This window comes from Equus asinus, chromosome 22, assembly GCF_041296235.1.
Source record: "Equus asinus isolate D_3611 breed Donkey chromosome 22, EquAss-T2T_v2, whole genome shotgun sequence".
NCBI lineage: Eukaryota > Metazoa > Chordata > Mammalia > Perissodactyla > Equidae > Equus > Equus asinus.
This window is the reverse complement of record NC_091811.1, coordinates 55,509,959-55,529,018: the sequence shown is the minus strand read 5'-3', so window position 1 is coordinate 55,529,018 and position 19,060 is coordinate 55,509,959. Positions and strand designations below refer to the sequence as shown.

At 39.8% G+C, this 19,060-nt stretch overlaps 1 protein-coding gene and 1 pseudogene across 2 annotated transcripts; one reads left to right on the top strand and one right to left on the bottom strand.

Annotated features, from left to right (window-relative positions):
• Positions 1 to 294: 294 nt before the first annotated feature.
• Positions 295 to 18,360, top strand: GTSF1 (gametocyte specific factor 1). Of its 2 annotated transcripts, XM_044756179.2 has the most exons (11): positions 333 to 393; positions 679 to 814; positions 2,283 to 2,327; positions 6,842 to 6,942; positions 8,748 to 8,874; positions 9,609 to 9,692; positions 10,144 to 10,207; positions 11,801 to 11,895; positions 12,831 to 12,867; positions 15,140 to 15,179; positions 15,279 to 18,360. In XM_044756179.2, exons 3-9 carry the CDS (start codon positions 2,312 to 2,314, stop codon positions 12,845 to 12,847), a joined length of 504 nt encoding a protein of 167 aa, XP_044612114.1. In that variant the 5' UTR covers positions 333 to 393; positions 679 to 814; positions 2,283 to 2,311; the 3' UTR covers positions 12,848 to 12,867; positions 15,140 to 15,179; positions 15,279 to 18,360. The 2 variants fall into 2 exon arrangements, with proteins under 2 accessions (XP_044612112.1, XP_044612114.1); XM_044756177.2 differs by lacking the exon at positions 679 to 814 and having other exon boundaries at positions 295 to 393.
• Positions 5,573 to 5,674, bottom strand: LOC123280041 (small nucleolar RNA U3; annotated as a pseudogene).
• Positions 18,361 to 19,060: the final 700 nt, after the last annotated feature.

The window sequence follows — 19,060 nt, the reverse complement described above, 5'->3', positions numbered from 1 at the left end:
CAAGGTTTCCTTCCAACCAGCACCGGCTCTCTATCCAGCCCCATTCCCCGCTCGAGGGCCCATTTCTGAGCAACCGTTCTCCTTCCCTAACATGGCCGCCACAAAGCCCAGGGAATGCACAGCGAGTTCCACCCACGCAAGGCGGCCACTAGCGTTCTGGGGGCCAGAGGAGGACGGGCTAAAAGAAGACGGGCTCAGGGACGACGAAGATCCGAGAAGGGAGAGCCCAGAAGACGCACGGCGAAGCCCCAACCCCACGTTCTGGCCAGAAGCTGGACCTCCGTGACAGGAAGTGGGGGCCCCGCCCCCCCGCGCGTCGGGGGCCGGAAGTGAGCGTTGCTAGGGCCCGGATGTCGGGCGAAGGCTGCCGCCGGGAGAGCTCGTCTGACTGAGGTAGGAGAGGGGACCGGCCATGGGTTGGGGCCTTCCAGCAGCCCCCGTTTAGTGCCCTGGGGTACCTTCACCACCTAGTATCTTCTCTTTTCCCTTCTCTGCTGATGGCCTTCGGCCTCGTGAGTTCCCAGCGCCTCTTGTTTGCCTACCGGTGGTTCCGCCTCCGCTTCGTCCCCGCGAGGGCCTCCCTGCCCCCTTTGTCTACGTACTGTTAAATTAGCCACCTTCCCATCCTCTCCTGTTTAGTCCCTTTGCTGAAATCTACTCTGATTGTTTTGTTTAAAGGAAGAAAAACGATTGTTTTACTGAGCCCCCAGCTCTGTTAAGAGTTTAACCAGTTGCTTCAGACTACGTCTAGCCCCCAGACTTGACCGCTTCGTGTAGTTTGTCCGTCTCACCGCGCCCCGGTACTAGGGAAAAGGTAAAGAATCACCTGCTGACAGGTTGCTGTGGAAGACCCTTAAATGGACACGGCTGAGGGATGAGGCTCTGGATTCCAACGCGCCTAATCTACCGTAATTAATCTTTTTGGCCCCAAAGGATAAGGCGGCTTCGTACAAGATGCTGAATCTGGCGCTGATCACTCCTCTAAATGCCTTAAAATCAAGGGACATAATACTTGGTTCCTCCCTCCAAACCTCTTTTCTTTTTATTGAAAAAGTATCAAGTAACTGGGTATAAGTAAAACACGTCAAAAGGAAGATCAGACTTTCTTAATCCAGACGTGGAAAATGTTTTTTATGACAGTTTCACTAAGGATCGTTGTTAACAAGTGGGCTCTGCAGCAAATTGCCAAAGTGGAGTTCCGGCTGATCACTGATTTCCTATCATAGGTTCCAAGGCTGCTTATGTCATAGAATGGGGGGAAGGACTGTGGAATTGTATGAGGGGCCAAAGGAGAGCTTGCTCTGGAGACAAGAGCTGTAAATCTAGCCAATTTTCAGAAATTTCCTAGGGGGATGGTTTTATATAAATTTTAATTCTTTCCCATAATGACAAGTTTGTTTAATCACAGTGTTCAATAGGCGGGATCTCTAGGAGAAGAGGATTCAAACTACAAAAACTTTTCTTGTCTTTTAATCGTCCACGTATCTGGTACAGACTTGTTCTTTCACGACTGTTTTATCCGTAAAATGGACAGTTTCTTAAATCCTAACATTCGGAAGTTTTCCCTCAATGCATAGAGGGAATGAGTATTAACTGGAGACACTTAAATAACCAACTCTCCCTATTTTAGCAAAGGAGGTTGGAGGGAGAGGGGAGGTGAAGCATCACTGGAACTTCCTGATTATGTTGAAGAAAAGTCATGGTAAACTAGAATGTCTCTGGGCTTATTGAACGGATTAAGTGTATACTGTCTGACATAGGCTTCCAGCATTTCCAGATCCCAGGGGAGAGTAAGGCTGGCAGCCTGCCTGTCCTGTATTTTTCAGAACTTGAGAGGAGAGCTTTAAAATAGTGCCCTATTCCTGTGTTTATCCTGAAGTGTAAATAACAGTACTGTTGTGGTCTTGCCCCCACTAACGTTAATTAGCATCACACCCTAATAGATGGTAAACAGGCTGTTGTAATGGCATTTAAAAGTGCCACAAGACTGACATCTTGTCCCTTGAATGCAGTTTAAATTAGTAGTCATATTTGGTTTTTCTTAACTATTTGTGAGCCCTAGAATTTATTCCAAGACTGTGAATTAGGCAATGATGTTAAAATGCTTCGAAGTAGTGAAGAATGCTTTAAAGGGGAGGAAATATTTGGGGGAGGAGAGGCTAAGTGTTTCTTGTATTTAACTTGGTTAGCGTCAATTCCAGTTTGACTCCGCTTCTTAGGGCTACTTTTTGGTACATTTTGTTTCCGATTCCCTGAACCACTGTTTGTTTGTTTTTTTCCAGCACTTGGATTCAGCTTCTTCATTTCCAACATGGAAAAAACTTACAGTATGTGCTTCTTGTTGCTTTTAAAAAATAAGTTAAATTACTTAATATAGTTTTATATGTCTGACAAGACTTTTAGTGTGTTGGGAAAGATTCACATCTCTCCCTAAACTGCTGAGAAGATCAATGTGATAGTAATGTATAGAAGTGCCCAAATTTGAAATAAGACTCTTGAAATGTAATAGGTATGAGAAGTCATCAAACTTTGAAAAAGCAGTTGGAACACCTGTGTTAAACTATATTTTTTTTAATGAAGCCTTTTTAGTTCTTCAGGACTTCACTATCTCCTGTTAATGACACAGAGATAGTAACCTCTGTTTTCTTTCTCTTTTGAGGGATAATATGGAATACATAATGATGGTGATGCACGTTGAGTTTTTAGGATTAAAGAAGTCCCGGGAAGGATTCTTATTTCTCAAGTGATCCAGGAACCTTAGATGGCCCAAGAAGTCAAAAGGGAGCCAGCACCTAGAATCATACAAGTGTAGAACCAAGAGAGACCTGAAAAATCATTTCATTTAACACTCAGATTTTACAACTGAGAAAATAGAAGGTTACATAGTTAGGGACAGAGTCAGAACCGGAGTCTTATATGTTGTTTATATGTTGTGCCCTACTTGATACCACAAGGCCCTGATCAAGTTTGAGGAACATCTGAGTCAATGAGTGGATGAAACTTGTCGACAGGGTCTGCTTTGTTTCCCACTTTGCTGTCTTGTTCAGAATCTCTTTATGCTTGATAAGTTCTGGCCCCGTGACCGAGTGGTTAAGTTCACACATTCTGCTTTGGCAGCCCAGAGTTTTGCTGGTTCGGATCCTGGGCGCGGACATGGCATCACTCATCAGGCCATGCTGAGACAGCGTCCTACATAGCATAGCCAGAGGCACTCACAACTAGAATATACAGCTATGTACTGGGGGGATTTGGGGAGGAGGATAAGAAGAAGAGAAAAAAAAAAAGATTGGCACCTGAGCTAACAGCTGTTGCCAATCTAAAAATAAAAAGTTCCAACTAAAGGATATTTTAGTCCCATTCTACCTTCAAGGAAGAGTCCAACAGAATCTTTATCACCAACATGTAGAAACTACATGGAAGTAGTTTTTATTAAATATCTCCAACAGAGGTTTTCAAACTTTAGTATGCACCAGAATCACCTGGGGGGCTTGTTAAAACACAGGTTGCTAGACCCCACCTGCAGAATTTCTGATTAGGAGGTCTGGGACCCAAGAATGTGCATTTCTAACATGTCCCCAGGTGATGCTGCTGATCTGAGGACCACGCTTGAGAATCATTGATCTTGAAGGCTGATGCTTCCTTGATCTTCTTTAGGGCTCCCTCCCCTATTTGTTTAATTTTTTAAAAATATTTTTATTAAAATCTGAAATTCCCATGTGAGACAGATTTATATTTATTCTTGAAAACTTACTACGCTCTATTAAATTGGAAAGCAACGTGTCCCCTTTATGTCCCTCATTCTTTAGTTACTTTTTTCAGCTATAATTTTTTTCTTAGGAAAATATCACCTGGGAGTGTGTTAGAAATGCACACTCTCAGGCCCCATCTCAGACCTACTGAATCAGAATCTGCATTTTAACACATTCCCCAAGTGATTTAACACCTGGGGATCATGGTAAAGTTTGAGAAACTCTGCTTTAGAAAATACTTGACCTTTTTCCCAAATTGACCTAACACTCTAACCTTAATCTGAGAGATTCCTCGAGGTCTCCAGCTTCTGTCTTTGGGCTCTACCTCTTAGCTGATCACACTTTTGTCAAGTCTAGTTCCTTATTTTCATGAAGTTTCCTCCATTTTGCACCATGGCTTCTAGGCCCCATCTGAGTGTGAGGAATAACTGAGTCTATTCGGGAGGAAGCGTGTCAACGGGCTGCTTTGTTTTCCAAATTAAGTTGTATTCCCAGAAAGCCAGACAGCATTTTTGCTGAGTAATTTGATAGTAATTATTACAACTTTAAATGCACATATACTTCAGTGCAGCACTCTTAAGCATCTGCCCGAGAGAAATACTGATACAGTGCACAGAGCAGTATACACGAGGTTGGTAGTCAGGGCATTGTGTATAGTAGTAAAACACTGGAAACAACCTAACTGTCCATCAGCAACGGGACTGATTAAGAATCGATGGTACATCCATATGCAGCAATTAAATATTCCTTGTGTGTACTGACATAGAAGGAGCTCCAAGATGTGTTAAGGAAACAAAAAGCAAATAGCAAAACAGATACAGCAGATCCTGTCACATGCTACGATATGGATGAAGCCTGAGGACGTTATGCTGAGTGAAATAAGTCCCTCACAGACAAATGCTGGATGATTTCGCTTACATGAAGTCCCATCTCTAGAATAGTCAAACTCATAGAAATGAAAACTAGAGTAGTGCTTGCCGTGGGTTAGGCAGAGGAGTTGTTTTATGGGTATAGAGTTTCAGTTTTGCAAGGTGAAAAAGTTCTGGAGATTGGCTGCACAACAATGTGAATATACTTAACACTACTGAACTATACATTTAAAAATGGTTAAGATGGTAGATTTTGTTAGATATTTTGTCGCCATTAATTTTTTAATTAAAAATAAAGTAAAATTTTTTAAATCGAGAAAGTCACTTTAGAGCTGACCTGTGTTACCAGAGACCAAGAAATGAAGCATTCTGGTAGGAAGCTACCATTATCAACTCTGATGTATGCCACTGTACGGGCAGTATAATGTGTATGAATCATAAGATACGTCCAGTCTGTCAGCTGCTGACATGGCCTAACATTTGTTAGTGATGAGATGGATTAAATGCAGGGAAACTAATAAGAATTTCATCTGTAAACTCCGTCTGCATGTCCTGAAGCTTTAGGAGTGTGAAAAAATTGCTGATCAGGATGAGCCTGGTTGGCATAACAAGCCTGCCTGTCCTCTAGGACTTTTCTCCTTCCTAGTCATTCTGTCCTTCAAGTCACCTTTCTGGCTCATTTGCATCACGATCGTGGTTAGCAATTTATTCCATGTTTACCGCTCTTTCAGTGAAACTGTCTGTTTCAATTTCCCACTGGCTTCTGATTTTCATAGCAGTCTCTTGGTTTATAAGCTTCTTATCAAATGTGAATTGTTTATCTTATTTCACTTTCATCATAGCCTTCAGCGGTGGCAACAGCATTTTATTAGGTTACCTCTTGTCCTCATAATATACTCAGAATGTGCTTAACCGTTTAATTTCCCTTGCTTAACCAGGCTTGTTAAAATTTGGGGCTCAGCCTGGGCATCTTGTAAAGCCTAAGGGTAGTTTTACATGTTCAGAGAAACTCCTCTAGTAGCGAACTATGGAAATGATCCCTGAAAGTATAGTCTTCTAAGAGTAGTTTTAAGTAGCATGATATAGGTTAGGGCTTTCTTTCACATAGCAGCTCCATGTGCCTGTAGTTGTCTTAATCTTAGGAGGTTCTGTTTTTGCAGATTATTCTATTTTTTAATCTGGCTGATTTGATCACTAGATTAAAGAGTTCTCCTTTTTCTCATCTGTGTTCCAAAATATGGAAAGTAAAACCACCTATCTGACAAAGATAATTGGTTTCATTTGAGAGGTGCCTAGAGTAACCAAGATCAGGAACTACTTAACAGTAGTAAGTTAAAGCAGACAGATGAGAAAGAAATCATCTATCAACTAATGTTTCTCAAGCTTTCATAGAACATATAGTGGTATAGAGCAGTACTTACCAACTTTTTTCATGTCATGGCATACTAGTAGACAGGGATATTGGTGAAGAGGATTAACTACCCTCAACTTTCTCTAGGACTAGTAGAGGATAGGGAGGACATGAGTGCAGTGGACCCTCATATCAGTTTATTGGCACACCATCCATTCCAGACTTCAGCATACTGGTTGGGAATCTCTGGTTGGACCAGCTAGAGATTGGAATGACCCTGAATTATCACTTTTACAAAAGAGAAAGAGGCTGTCACTTCATTTAACTTTTTGTTTTATAGTAAGTATAACCAACAATAAAAAGAACAACGTGGGGCTGGCCCCGTGGCTGAGTGGTTAAGTTCGCGCGCTCCACTGCAAGCGGCCCAGTGTTTCGTTGGTTCGAATCCTGGGCGCGGACATGGCACTGCTCATCAAACCACGCTGAGGCAGCATCCCACATGCCACAGCTAGAAGGACCCACAACAAAGAATATACAACTATGTACCGGGGGGCTTTGGGGAGAAAAAGGAAAAAAATAAAATCTTAAAAAAAAAAACAATGTTTGTGTACGACCAAATATGAACTAAGACCCCATCCCATGATTGCTGGTTTTGCTGGACTTATTAAGGTTCAATAATAGCACAGTTTTGTCTTTTCAGAGTTACATTTTCATTTTCAAATGTTTGGTCACCCTTTTTAAAAAATTCCAAGTTGTTAAATTGCCTTGTTCTATTCTTACAGATTCTGTTGAAAATTCCAGTGTACCTGGAATACTGTAATTTTACCTTGGCCTGTTAAGCTTTATAGTTATCCTGTTTTTCTCTCTTTCAGTCGATTCCCTGGACCCTGAAAAGCTATTGCAATGCCCCTATGATAAAAACCACCAGATCAGGGCCTGCAGATTTCCTTATCATCTTGTCAAGTGCAGAAAGGTAGGGTATTATTTTCATAATTTGCCCTGTAATGCCCTCCTGAGTTTTTAAAAAGCTAAATTTTGTAAATATCAAATAATTTCAGCATAAATGTTTTAATTGAATGCCAGAATTGTTTTGGGATTCTATCTTTGTGTTAAATAATAACATTTATAGAAAGGAGTTTATTTCTTGGGTAAATAAGTTTTTTCTTGTTTTGGCACTTTATAAACAGCTTCTCTGGAGTCTTCCCACCCTTCATAAAACAAAGGAAACACTAATTTTTGCTAGCAATGAGAAATCCCTCTTGACTTGTGAATTTGCTGTTTTTATTATCCTATTAAGGAGTGAGTGCTATGGTACACTTCTGATTTTTTTGTTTATAAATTTTAGAGAAGTTGAACAGTTAGCCCAAGAAAAGATTATTCCTAGAAGTAACTTTCTCCAGGTTTCAACAGCATCTTTGGGGGAAAAAAAACAACTCATCAGAGTTTTTTTCTCTGGTCACTCTGTACACTTTGCTGATGTAAACTCCTTTAATGCCGGTATATTCATTGAGGTGCTTTGAAAGGTTTGTTAGAATACACGTCAGATACAGAGGTCAGAGTTCTGCCAGGATTTATGCTTGGAGAACAATTTTGGTATTTAATCCAAACTGCATACAATTCATGTATGCATTAACGTCCTTTAACGGGTGTTTCTTTTGCAGTCCTGGAGACACAATTATAATGCCATTGTTGATTATTTCTGTAGCTCTCTGTAATCCCTAGAGCAAGGATCCCTTAAGGTTGAACCTGGACAGTACGGACCAGCAGATGCCACCACAACTTTCTCCCCTAGCCTCTCAAATATCCAAGGATAAAGGTTGGGAAAGGAGCCAGGCAGTAGAAAGACATTGTCATGACTCCCCTGTTTTAATGCTCTCAATCTTGGGCCACAAAATTTTTGCGTTGGAATGCCTGACATCCCTTATGAAATTGTGGAGATGACTGCCCTCCCAATTTTCTCCATCCTCTATTTCTTTCCAGCCTTCTCCCCACTTCACATTGTTTTTATTTGGGTATCATTTGTGATATATCTGTTGCTTCTCCTAATAAATAAATTTCTTAACTAGAGGTATATTTACCATAGGGTGTAGGTGATATTCAACACTTTGTTTTCTTGTTTTGTTTTAAAATACGATCTTGGTCAGCAAAGTAGACTCTATCATTTTGGCTTTTCCTTAGTGAAATAAAGGTCAAATTGTTCAGAGCCTCATTTCAGGCATCATTACTGTAAATAAACATTCCTGTGTTAATCTGAAAAATCATTGGTTTGCCTCTTCTGAGGCTCCCTTCCCACAGCTATTTTCTAGCACTCATTGTTTTACAATAGCAGGGCCACTACTGCAGTGCAGACTAAGAGTGGGCTTTAATGTTACTGTTCATCCTGAATACCAGCTTTCAAAGACATCCAGAGAGCTCTACCATTACCTGAATCTTATAACCCTGAGAAATAAACGGGGGGAGAAGATATGGTTCCAATGCCCAATCCTAAATTCACTGTTTACTTCCATATAAGCCAATGTCACCAGAATATCTGTTGTCAGTCTCTACAGTCACAACAAACAGACTTAACATTTTGATGATTTTGAAGTAATGTCTATATGGTCTGTATGAGTGATAAATAATCCCTCTTAATTTTCTACTATGAGTTTACCTACTATAGTGAAGCCACAAGTTATTAAGAGATTTTAGAGAAGCCATTTATAGAGTAAGGCTGAGCTGCCTCCTTTGGACTTTAAGAGATCCAAAGAACTGACAGACTTCTTAATTTTCGTTCCACAGAATCATCCTGATGTTGCAAACAAATTGGCTACTTGTCCCTTCAATGCTCGCCACCAGGTTCCTCGGGCCGAAATCAGTCATCATATCTCGAGCTGTGATGACAAAAGTTGTATTGAGCAAGATGTTGGTATGACTGACTGACTAGCTAAAATGTTTCAGTCCTAAGGTTTAGCTCCTTCACATTTGCATTATGCTACATTGTCACCTTGATTTTTGACTTTCATCATTTCAGAAGAACAATATTTTTCTGCCTTTGAGTTTTGTGGGTTTTTGGGGTTGGGTTTTTTTTTTCACTTTTTGGTGAGAAAGATTGGCCCTAAGCTAACGTCTGTTGCCGATCTTCCTCTTTTGTTTTGTCCCCAAAGCCCAAGTATGTAGTTGTATATCCTAGTTGTAGGTCATTCTAGTTCTGTGTAGGATGCCGCCACAGCATGGCTTGATGAGTGATGCGTAGGTCCACGCCCAGGATCCAAACCAGGGAACCCTGGGCTGCGGAAGCGGAGCACATGAACTTAACCAGTCAGCCTTGGGGCCGGCCTCTCAGATTTTTATCTCACCGGCAGATGTTGTCAGGTTGTGTTTGTCAGACTACTTTCTCTTCTGAACAACCTGATTCATTTTACTAATAATTCATCAACAATAAAAATCCTTTTATTGCCATAGACGTGGTAAACATCTTTATTTCTGCTTCTATTTCTTGTCTTCTGTCAGCAAGGAGATAAGACCTCTCTGTTTAGCTTTCATACCATCCATTTTTCAGAAACAAAGACCCATTAGGCTACCGTGCAAACTTTTAAGCCACTAACCCCTTTAAATGTAACTCGGCAATGTCCCCTTCTTACGTCAGAATCTCTCTTGTAGTCAACCAAACCAGGAACCTTGGACAAGAGACTCTGGCTGAGAGTACATGGCAGTGCCCTCCTTGTGATGAAGACTGGGATAAAGGTGAAGGGCCTCTACATCTTTTTCCTCACAATGTCTAAATCTCAAGTCATTTGCTTTAGACAAAAGGAAGATTTTCCTTTTCTATGAACAAATACATTGTTCAAAACGCCTTATTTTTATTGGGCCCCAAAATGAGCACATTTGTATTGTTGTGCAGACACATGGAACAACCTATCTCTCTTGATTGGTAAAAGCACTTCTTATATCTGTTTTTTTCCATAAATTGTGTTGGACCATCTGTGTTCGGTTGTTACTAGACATGTTTATTATTATTTATGTTGCTTGTGTTTATATCCTTCAATTAAATTCCTGCTACTGTGTCACTTAGGCAGGTACTTGATCAATTTTTACTTCTCTAAACTTGGATGTATTACTTCCTGTCTTACAAATTCAACTAGCACGAACAAGTGTCTTACCTAGTAGTAACACAAACTATGTTTTGCTTTGGCAGATTTGTGGGAACAGACCAGCACCCCATTTGTCTGGGGTACAACCAACTACTGTGGCAACAACAGGTAAAAGAACAGGTCTCGTTCCCAGCACCGCCTCCCAAAATCAAAGTGCTGTGTTACCAAAAGAAGCCAGCAAAGCATGAATTGGCCTCTTTTCTTGATGATGTTACTTGGTGGTAACTTAGTCTAGATATTGTTTTGGTGGGTTTTTTTCCTTATTTATTCCTTGATTCATAAAAAGATCACATGCTTTGTGTTAACCACTGTGGGAACACAAAAATGCTAGCTTATAGTCTAGAAGGGAGACAGTGGCGCCAGGCATTCTTATGTCTTAGTTGGGTTTTTTGTTAGGTTCACATTATTTTAATGCTTTGAAAAAATTCTCCAGCTATACCACATGGATGATTTTTACTCTAGGTATCTAGTGTCTAAGGTAAAAGTAATCTTAAAAGTTCTTGATTTGATGGGGCTGGCCCCGTGGCCAAGTGGTTAAGTTCGCGTGCTCCGCTGCAAGCGGCCCAGTGTTTCGTTGGTTCGAATCCTGGGCGCAGACATGGCACTGCTCATCAAACCACGCTGAGGCAGCGTCCCACATGCCACAACTAGAAGGACCCACAGCAAAGAATATAGAACTATGTACCGGGGGGCTTTGGGGAGAAAAAGGAAAAAAATAAAATCTTTAAAAAAAAAAAAAAAGTTCTTGATTTGGGGGCCAGCCCAGTGGCGCAGCGGTTAAGTGCGCACGTTCCACTTTAGCAGCCCGGGGTTCGCTGGTTCAGATCCCGGGTGCAGACATGGCACCATACTGTTGTAGGCGTCCCACGTATAAAGTAGAGGAAGATGGGCACGGATGTTAGCTCAGGGCCAGTCTTCCTCAGCAAAAAGAGGAGGATTGGCAACAGATGTTGGCTCAGGGCTAATCTTTCTCTAAAAAAAAAAGTTCTTGATTTGATAGTGGGCAATCCAGAGTACCTGTTGGGTAGGGAAAAAAATGTACTTCTTCTTCCTACTGATTTTGTATCTAGTTTAAATCTATAAGATTTCTCTCATCTTTGAAGATGAGAAATCTTCACACCTTAGAAGATCAAGTTTCAAACCCAAACGAGAATATTTCTGGGTTAGAAAATGAAGGAATGAAATGCTAGACTTTATTTTTTTCCCCAAATAGAATGCTTATCAATTTTTACGTCTTAGTTCCTGAAGTCAGTTAGTAAATGTACCTTATTTTGTGTGTGCACTGAGATAGAAATCCTTAACGATGAATTGCATTCGCACAATTGTAATTTTACCTCAGTTCTATGAGATTTGTTACCTTTGGTTTGGTTGTCTTGGCATTTTATTTTGTCTCTTACATTTATTGAGTGAGTTGATGAGCCTGTCATACAACTGAACAGTAGATGGCATTGCTGTTTATCTCAATTTCTGGAAAATGAAAATGGTTAGACCCATCATAATGCCTGTACTGAACAGAGAGCTTTCCAGAGAAGTGGTAATCATTCTGATTGCAAGACTGTTTTGATGGAAATGTGTTTACATTTCAGAATGTAGGTTGTTGTTTTCCTCCAAATTAGGAAAAACACATTTTGATTGTCTTATATGTGCCTGCCTGAAGAATACAGATATGCTGACATAGTCAATCTGTCTTTCTTTTTGCAGCCCTGCAAGCAACATAGTTATGGAACATAAGAGCAACCTGGCTTCAGGCATGCGCGTTCCCAAGTCTCTGCCGTATGTTCTGCCATGGAAAAACAGTAAGTGAAATAGAGGCAAAGTGCTTTTACTCTTTTCATTGTGCTAAATACCATTGATTTTGATGATTCAACACCATGTTCAATCTGAACACCTTGCACTCATGTAACCCTGAGAGTGAGTGTCTCCTGAAGTTTTGCACCCTAAGCACCTCACTCACTTCACCCTAGTCCTGGCTCTGGTTAGTAGCAGGAAATTATGAACAGGAAAGTTCAGGATCACAGAAGCCAAAAGAATATTTTCAAGATGGTTGACCACTGACATGAAATACCATCGGGAAATTTAGGGACTAATAAAAAGGCTATTGCTTTTGACTAGAAGAAAGTCATCCCTGACTTTCAAAGCATAATATCAATAAGGAATTGGGATTAGAAGTTGGATTTCAGGGACCTAAAAGGAAATGGATAGAGACAAAATGAAATTAATAAGTCATAAGATCCAGCATAAGAATGGTATTCACATATCTTCCCTAGATATCAGAGGCCATGCTGAGTGAACAGCTACTAAATTCATATCATACCACCCTGGTAAAGGAATTCTCATATAGGAAATACTCAAGATATTGTGATTTTTATTTAATACAAACTTTCTTTTCCTAATGTCGCCCCCAAATTCAAATTACCTTGATTTCTCTCTTTGCTACTGTTTGAGCTAATTTTTAGGTGGCTAGAGGATTCCCTTTAAAACATTTCCTTTTGGATACTTGCGTTTCCCAAAAAATGAGATCACCAAATCGTATGCCAAAAGGCTTGATAGGTAAAGGACTGTTTTCTTTTCCCATGCTCTTGAGTAGAATTCAATACTAATTTTAAATTCTACTTTTATGTTGTAATTTAGTATACCCCAGGAATAACTCCTTTGTGTTTAGTAAGAATAGAGGATGGAGTGAATTTCAATTGACATGGTGTATTTATTTTGAAATATTTCTACTCCATAGATGGAAATGCACAGTAACTGAATATCTATCTCATCAAGTAAGTGTTTCAGTTTTATTTCACTGTCTCTTCAGATGGTAGCAAGATTTAACTGGACATAAAGCAATTTGGGTCCAATTTTCTTTTAGATTATGGTACCAAATTAAAGCTTTGTGTGTGCCTGTGTTTTTTAAGTATATAGCCTCTTTTATGGCTTCACAAGCTAATGACTAGGCATTTACTGGTTAAATTAGAATTCTGTTAAGATGCCAAGTTGCTTTCCCTAGCATTAGTGCACATTGCCTTTTTCCTTTTTTTTTTTTTTTATCAAAGTTGCATTCTAGATCTCTCACGCCTCTTTAATGGACTGAGATTAATCAGACAGCTGTGCTTCACTGCTCTGCAATTCAGTACAGTTTAACACTCATCAAAAACTTCATCCTCTTTTTAATGAGCACTTAAAAAGTTTTGGGTCTCTAAGAGCCTTGTACTGTTGATCTTATCTGAATATTTGATTTAGCAGAACCTCACACAAGCCATATGAAGAGACCAAAATCTTTTACTTTTCACAGGTGAAGCCCTTCCTTAAGGTTTACCATAGGTACCCATAGAAGAGCCAAGTTTGATGCTTCAAATGCTGTGTTGGCTGTGGTGTCCCAGCCACATTGCTCCTGGAAAAAGGGATATTATTAGGCTGGGACTGGGATTATATCCGCACTGCCTTGCAGATAGTAGGCCTGCAGTGAATGTTTATTGAATGAATGAGTAATTGCCCTGTTGCCTTCCGGTCCATTCACTTTCTCTGGACAGTGAAGCAGATGGATCTTCTGTGACTTAGGGTTCATTTTGTACCAAAACATGTTTCTTCTGGTGAAAAGCAGAAAGGAGATTCTAAAAGTAAACACTCCTTAGCTATGGACCATAATATTTATCAGTTGCTTCTAGGTACTGCCATTTTTCTTAGTAGGTTCTGACATCAAATTGTTAAATAAATCTGGAAGCCAGAAAATTGGATTTTGCCCCAGAAGGGAAAGAGAGGCAACGGCACTGGGGTGTGTCAGGAAAGTACACACAGACCTGGATAAATGGTGAACTTTGAATCCTTCTCTGACACACTGCACAGCATGCTTGGTGCTCATACAGTATAGATAGCTACCTAGTGAAAATGGCTACTCTAAGGTGAAAGTCTAGGAGAAACTTAGTTCTCTGCACTTAAGACTAGACACTTCTCTCCTTTGGAGCTTAACTCTTTGCTGTTAAATTCTTTTTTTTTTTTAAGATTGGCACCTGAGGTAACAACTGTTGCCAAGCTTTTTTTTTTTTAATTGCTTTTTCTCCCCAAATCCCCCCAGCACATAGTTGTATATTTTAGTTGTGGGTCTTTGTAGTTGTGGCACGTGGGATGATGCCTCAACACGGCCTGACGAGCAGTGCCAGGTCTGCGCCCAGGATCCAAACCGGTGAAACCCTGGGCTGCCGAAGCAGAGCGTGCGAACTTAACCACTATGCCACGGGGCCAGCCCCAATACTGTTAAATTCTTTACACGCTGAAAATTTGTTTTTCTGTATAACCCTTGAGGAACAGGAAAAAGATCCTAGGTTAGGTAAGAATCCTTAAACAGCCACAGACCTCCTTATCTTCTTAATAAAAACAAAGCATCATTTTTTTGAATGCCTGTTGTTGCAGAATTCTCTAGTTTCTTTGGAAGGATACAAAAAAAATAGAAGACATGACTTACTCCCTTAAGGGACTTAAGGGTGGGTGGAGATTTTTTTGAATGCACATACATGAAAAGAATTTGTTCACCTTTCTCTTAATGTGCTTTATACCATTTGTTTTTATCAACAGCTCAGTTTTTACTGGATAGGTGTCTCAAAAGCAGATAATATCATATTTTTGTTCCCCTAGCATACATTATAACAGCTCCAAAAATCTTGAATTAATGAGGTAGAGTATATAAGAAGAGAAAAAGATCAATGTAAGTTAATTGGAATTTATCCAGAATTGTCTGGAGGAGTCAATTACCTGGATAGTCAATTCTGATTTTCTCCTCACTTGTGAAACTGTTGACACAAGAAATGTACATTGATCTCTCGGTAGAATGTTTTTAATTCAATTAATCAGTTTCTGTGTGCTGAGTGGCACTAAAGAGCCAAAGGCCAGAAGTCACGTGGTGTTCTGCCACTAACAGCAGCAGATTTCTCCAGCGGACCGAGAGGTTTTAATTGACTTGTGGTCGTGTGGCCCTTTGTCAGTTGTATTTGGTGCTTTTGTCATTGAAAGGAACTAAGAACTCTTTTTTTTTTTTTTTTTTTTTCTGTTTCCTTGCAGATGCCAGACCCTGGAAGACTCTTGCTTCTTCCTGCTACCAGTGAGTTCTTCATTTTTTTTCCTCCTAATCTAATTATAGAAAGATAAACTGCCTGTGACTTTCAAACTGACAAGTACCTTTTTTTCTCCCCCCCCTTAGAGTCCTCACTCATTTGATGCAAGAAAGAACCTTCATACTCAGAAGAACTGTTTCAAATAAACCATTGATGTAGATAGCTTGATAGTTTGGTTAAATACTTGCAGCCCCAAGATCAGAAATCACATCCCATTCCACATTAGTGAAACATCATCATTTAAAGTTATCCTAAAGGATCCAACTGAAGCAGGCTAGAAACTTGGGTTGGAAAAAGAAACTGTGTATTTGTGTTCTCTGACACACATGGACCAAATTCTTTTTAGCATTTATAGGAATGGCCTTTTCTGATCAGTGCATCTGTTTATCCAGAATCTCCAAGATGTTGATAGCATTTACATAGCAAAATACCCCATTCTTGTTTAGAATCTTTAGTACATCTTGCTCCCTGAATGTTTCCAACCTAGGGTAGGTTTCCTTTGCTTCTTTTCTCTCTCCCACATCCCAGCTAGAAATTGTACTACTGTCAGACTAGGTTGGAGTGAAGGTTGGATGGAGGGGAGGAACCAGTGTACCTGTGGAGAAGAGAGCGATTTTCCACTTGTGTGTGAAATTTGATTAAACTGCAAAGCTTGAATGTGTGAGGGCTCTGTTGACTGCCCTGGAATGTGTATATAACAAGATAGATTTCTGAAACACCCCAGTCTCTGACTATCCTAACAGTTGGTCGCCCCTTACAAGGAGGCTTCTTAATCTCCCCAGACCAGTGTTTTGTTTGTTTGGATTATTTTTGTTTTCTTTTTTGTTTCGTTATTTTCAGGTTTGGTTTGGTTTTAAAACTGTCTGGCATTGGGTGGGATTTGGGATCTGGTATAGATAGGGACTTGGATGAAGCATACTGACAATTCCAAAAATGATCTCTCTAGCATTGTTGGTAAGGAGCAGATAAGAGGGAGTGGGCTGGTGTGGAATGTCTCCTTCCAGTGTTTTACGCAAAACAGGATTCTCTCCTAATGAAGCAGAGCTCTCTGTTTATTTAGTTCCAATCTCTAAAAACAGGTTCAAGATAAGCCACAGTACAATAGTATTTCTGCTTCTAGCTGTGTGATCTTAAGTGAAAAACAAGACCATTTCTTTTGGAGAGGGTGGTAATATATTAAGGAGGGGAAAAAACACGCATTATGCTTGTAATTCTGGTCACTTATGTTTATCAATCAACACTTCACAACAACTTAATTTAAAAATAGTCTTATTACTGGAACGTATAAAACCCTTTTGATTTCATTTGTTTGGGTGATGACAGAGTAAAACTGTCTGTGCTCGTAACCCACAATTCCTACCTAGTTTAGGAAAAACAAGCGAGAATGTGAGTCTCATTGCAAAGAATTAGCTGCTTGAATACAGCTCAACAAGAGAATAAAATAGAAAGTAGTTACTTTGTGTTTTTAAAATAGCTAAAGGGATGAGATAGGCTAACATCTATCATTCTTGAAAAACCTTATTTTATCACCTTAGGGGGCTGCTTCTTTGCTCACAACTACAAGAACTTAATCACAAAACATCTGACCTTTGGCGTGTGACTAGCACTCACTTATAGGAGAATGCCAACCTGTGTTAATTTCGTTAGCTCACAAAATAGACAATCCTGTTGTTTCTTTAGGAAACTAGTGATTAAGGCAGCTAGTTTGGTCCAGGAGCTTTCAGAGACTGTTTAGGATTTTAATTGGGCCTGGGATTCACTAGACTGGATTTAGTTTGCTGGAGATTTTTGGAGATTGCCAAAAACTAGAACAAAGAAGTGACTATTTAACTCTACTACTTCTGTCAGAAGTTGGGAGGAGAAGCTTACTTCTCTTTGAGAGCTTATTTTTCAGAGGATACCCTCTCTTTGGAATGTAAACAGTTGAATATTCTACCTTAATTTCAGTTAGTCAAGTGTTATAGTTAAAGGTTAAATGCAGAAGTGTTCCAAACACTTAGCCCAGACAGTCTTTGAGTCCTGCATTTTGCTCTTATCCAGGGTTTCCATACTCTACCCCAAGGAAAGGATTTTTTTTGGAAGATTGCCTTTCTCTGTAGGAGTTCTAGAAGTGCCGTTATGATTTGCAAATGTTCTTACCAGGAATAAACAAATGTAGGTAATTAATGATGCTTAGCTCTCCTGGTAGCTGTACCTGAGCTAAACCAGGAGAGTCTCTGGATGTAATTTCAAATAATGTGCTGCAATACCCTTTCTTGGTGAGGCAAAACAGTACCTGCTTGCATTAGTCTCTTAGAGAACATGTAGATAGCTATACTGGCATTCTTAAAGTCCTTTAGTTGTACTCTTCACGATTCTTATCAAGCTCCAAAGTAGGCAGAAACAGGAGATAACGTTATACTTACTATTACCATTTTCACAGAGGCAGGTTATAAAAATCAAGGTGACTTGCTTACTACATTTTAAATGATAGCAACAGGACTGACCTTGCGAAGAAGAGACCTTTAAGAAAATATTCATTTTCTTGTGCCAATTCAATGGGTAGAATAAGGAAAACCCTACATTCCATGAGGAAAACACTGCAGTGACCGCTCATTCTCTTGATCACTGTCTTCCTAGGACTGCTAAGGTTCAGAACATATCCCCATCCTACTTTACAGTCATGGCTTCTTCAAGGCCATTGAAGACACGTCAACCTGTGACCTCACACCAACAGTCTCAGCTGACTTTCTTTTCCAGCCATACTGAGATCTGATAAATGCAGCCTGTGTATGCACAGGGCATTCACCCTTTATACAGCACTCCCACTGCATGTCGAATTCTCTTAACTCCTATAACTGGTAGTGAGCGTTGAGACAAATATAAAATCTAAGACTGTTTATAGCTAGGAAGAACAGCATCCTAAGCCGGACAGTCACCCTAGAGAACAACCGTATGGTCAGCAGATTTGCACTTGTGTTTGCCTTATTTGAAGACTGTTTTATATGAAAATAAAATAGTCTAAGAGCCTTTGAGGAAACATAAAGACAAGTTTAGTTGTTTTATTTTACATATGTGTATATGGAGGAAATAATTCCAGATTGTATGAAAAACTGCATATGAACCCAACCATGCCTCTTAATTAGTATTAAAATAATTGTCACTGAAATAAAGTATGCTTTCCCAGTTTATCTGTTTCAGTTCTATTTTCTGAGGCTTGGATTTCAGGTTTTCATTGGACAAGGTCAGGAATTAGATTATTTAGCTCCTTGTATTGGTTTTCTCTAGAGTAGAACTTTGTAACAGGTGCAAATTGAAAGTGATGGAAAGTCTTGATCTTGAGATTAGAAGCTCCATTGAGATATCCTTGTGTTGGGTTGGAGATTTCAATGGAAGAGTCAGTGTGTTAGCTTTATAAAACCCTTGAAAAATAAGCGTTGATATGGTTCCGTTAGGGATGTAACTTTGATATTCAGCTATCAGATCTCATCTACTTTTAGAGCTGGAAAGGAGCTCGGAGAACACCTAATCCAAAGCTTCATCTTACATATGAAGAAAGAGGCCCTATACAAGCATGGAATATGACTTTTTTTTTTTAAAGGAAAGAGAATGATAAACACAATATTCAAGATAGTGGTTACCTCTAGGGAAAAGCGGGGGTGAGGGGGCGGTGGGATCAGGAAAAAACACAGTGTATTAGTAGTAGTCTGTTGAATAAATTGGGTGGGGGTTTCCTGGTGTTTTTCATATATGTCTTTTAAATACTATATAATTTTAAAACACTTGAGAATAATTGCTAAAATCATTGCAGAGTGCTTACTGTAGGCAAGCCACTGTTCTTACTTAGCATTTTACATATTTTAACCCAGGGTAGGGGGAGAACAGGCCC

Bases quoted from the DNA above. Each gene is read 5' to 3' on its own strand.
- GTSF1 (XM_044756177.2), top strand. The intron at 9,693-10,143 runs GTGAAGGGCCTC...TTGCTTTGGCAG, and splicing joins TGATGAAGACTGGGATAAAG to ATTTGTGGGAACAGACCAGC. The intron at 10,208-11,800 runs GTAAAAGAACAG...TTCTTTTTGCAG, and splicing joins AACTACTGTGGCAACAACAG to CCCTGCAAGCAACATAGTTA.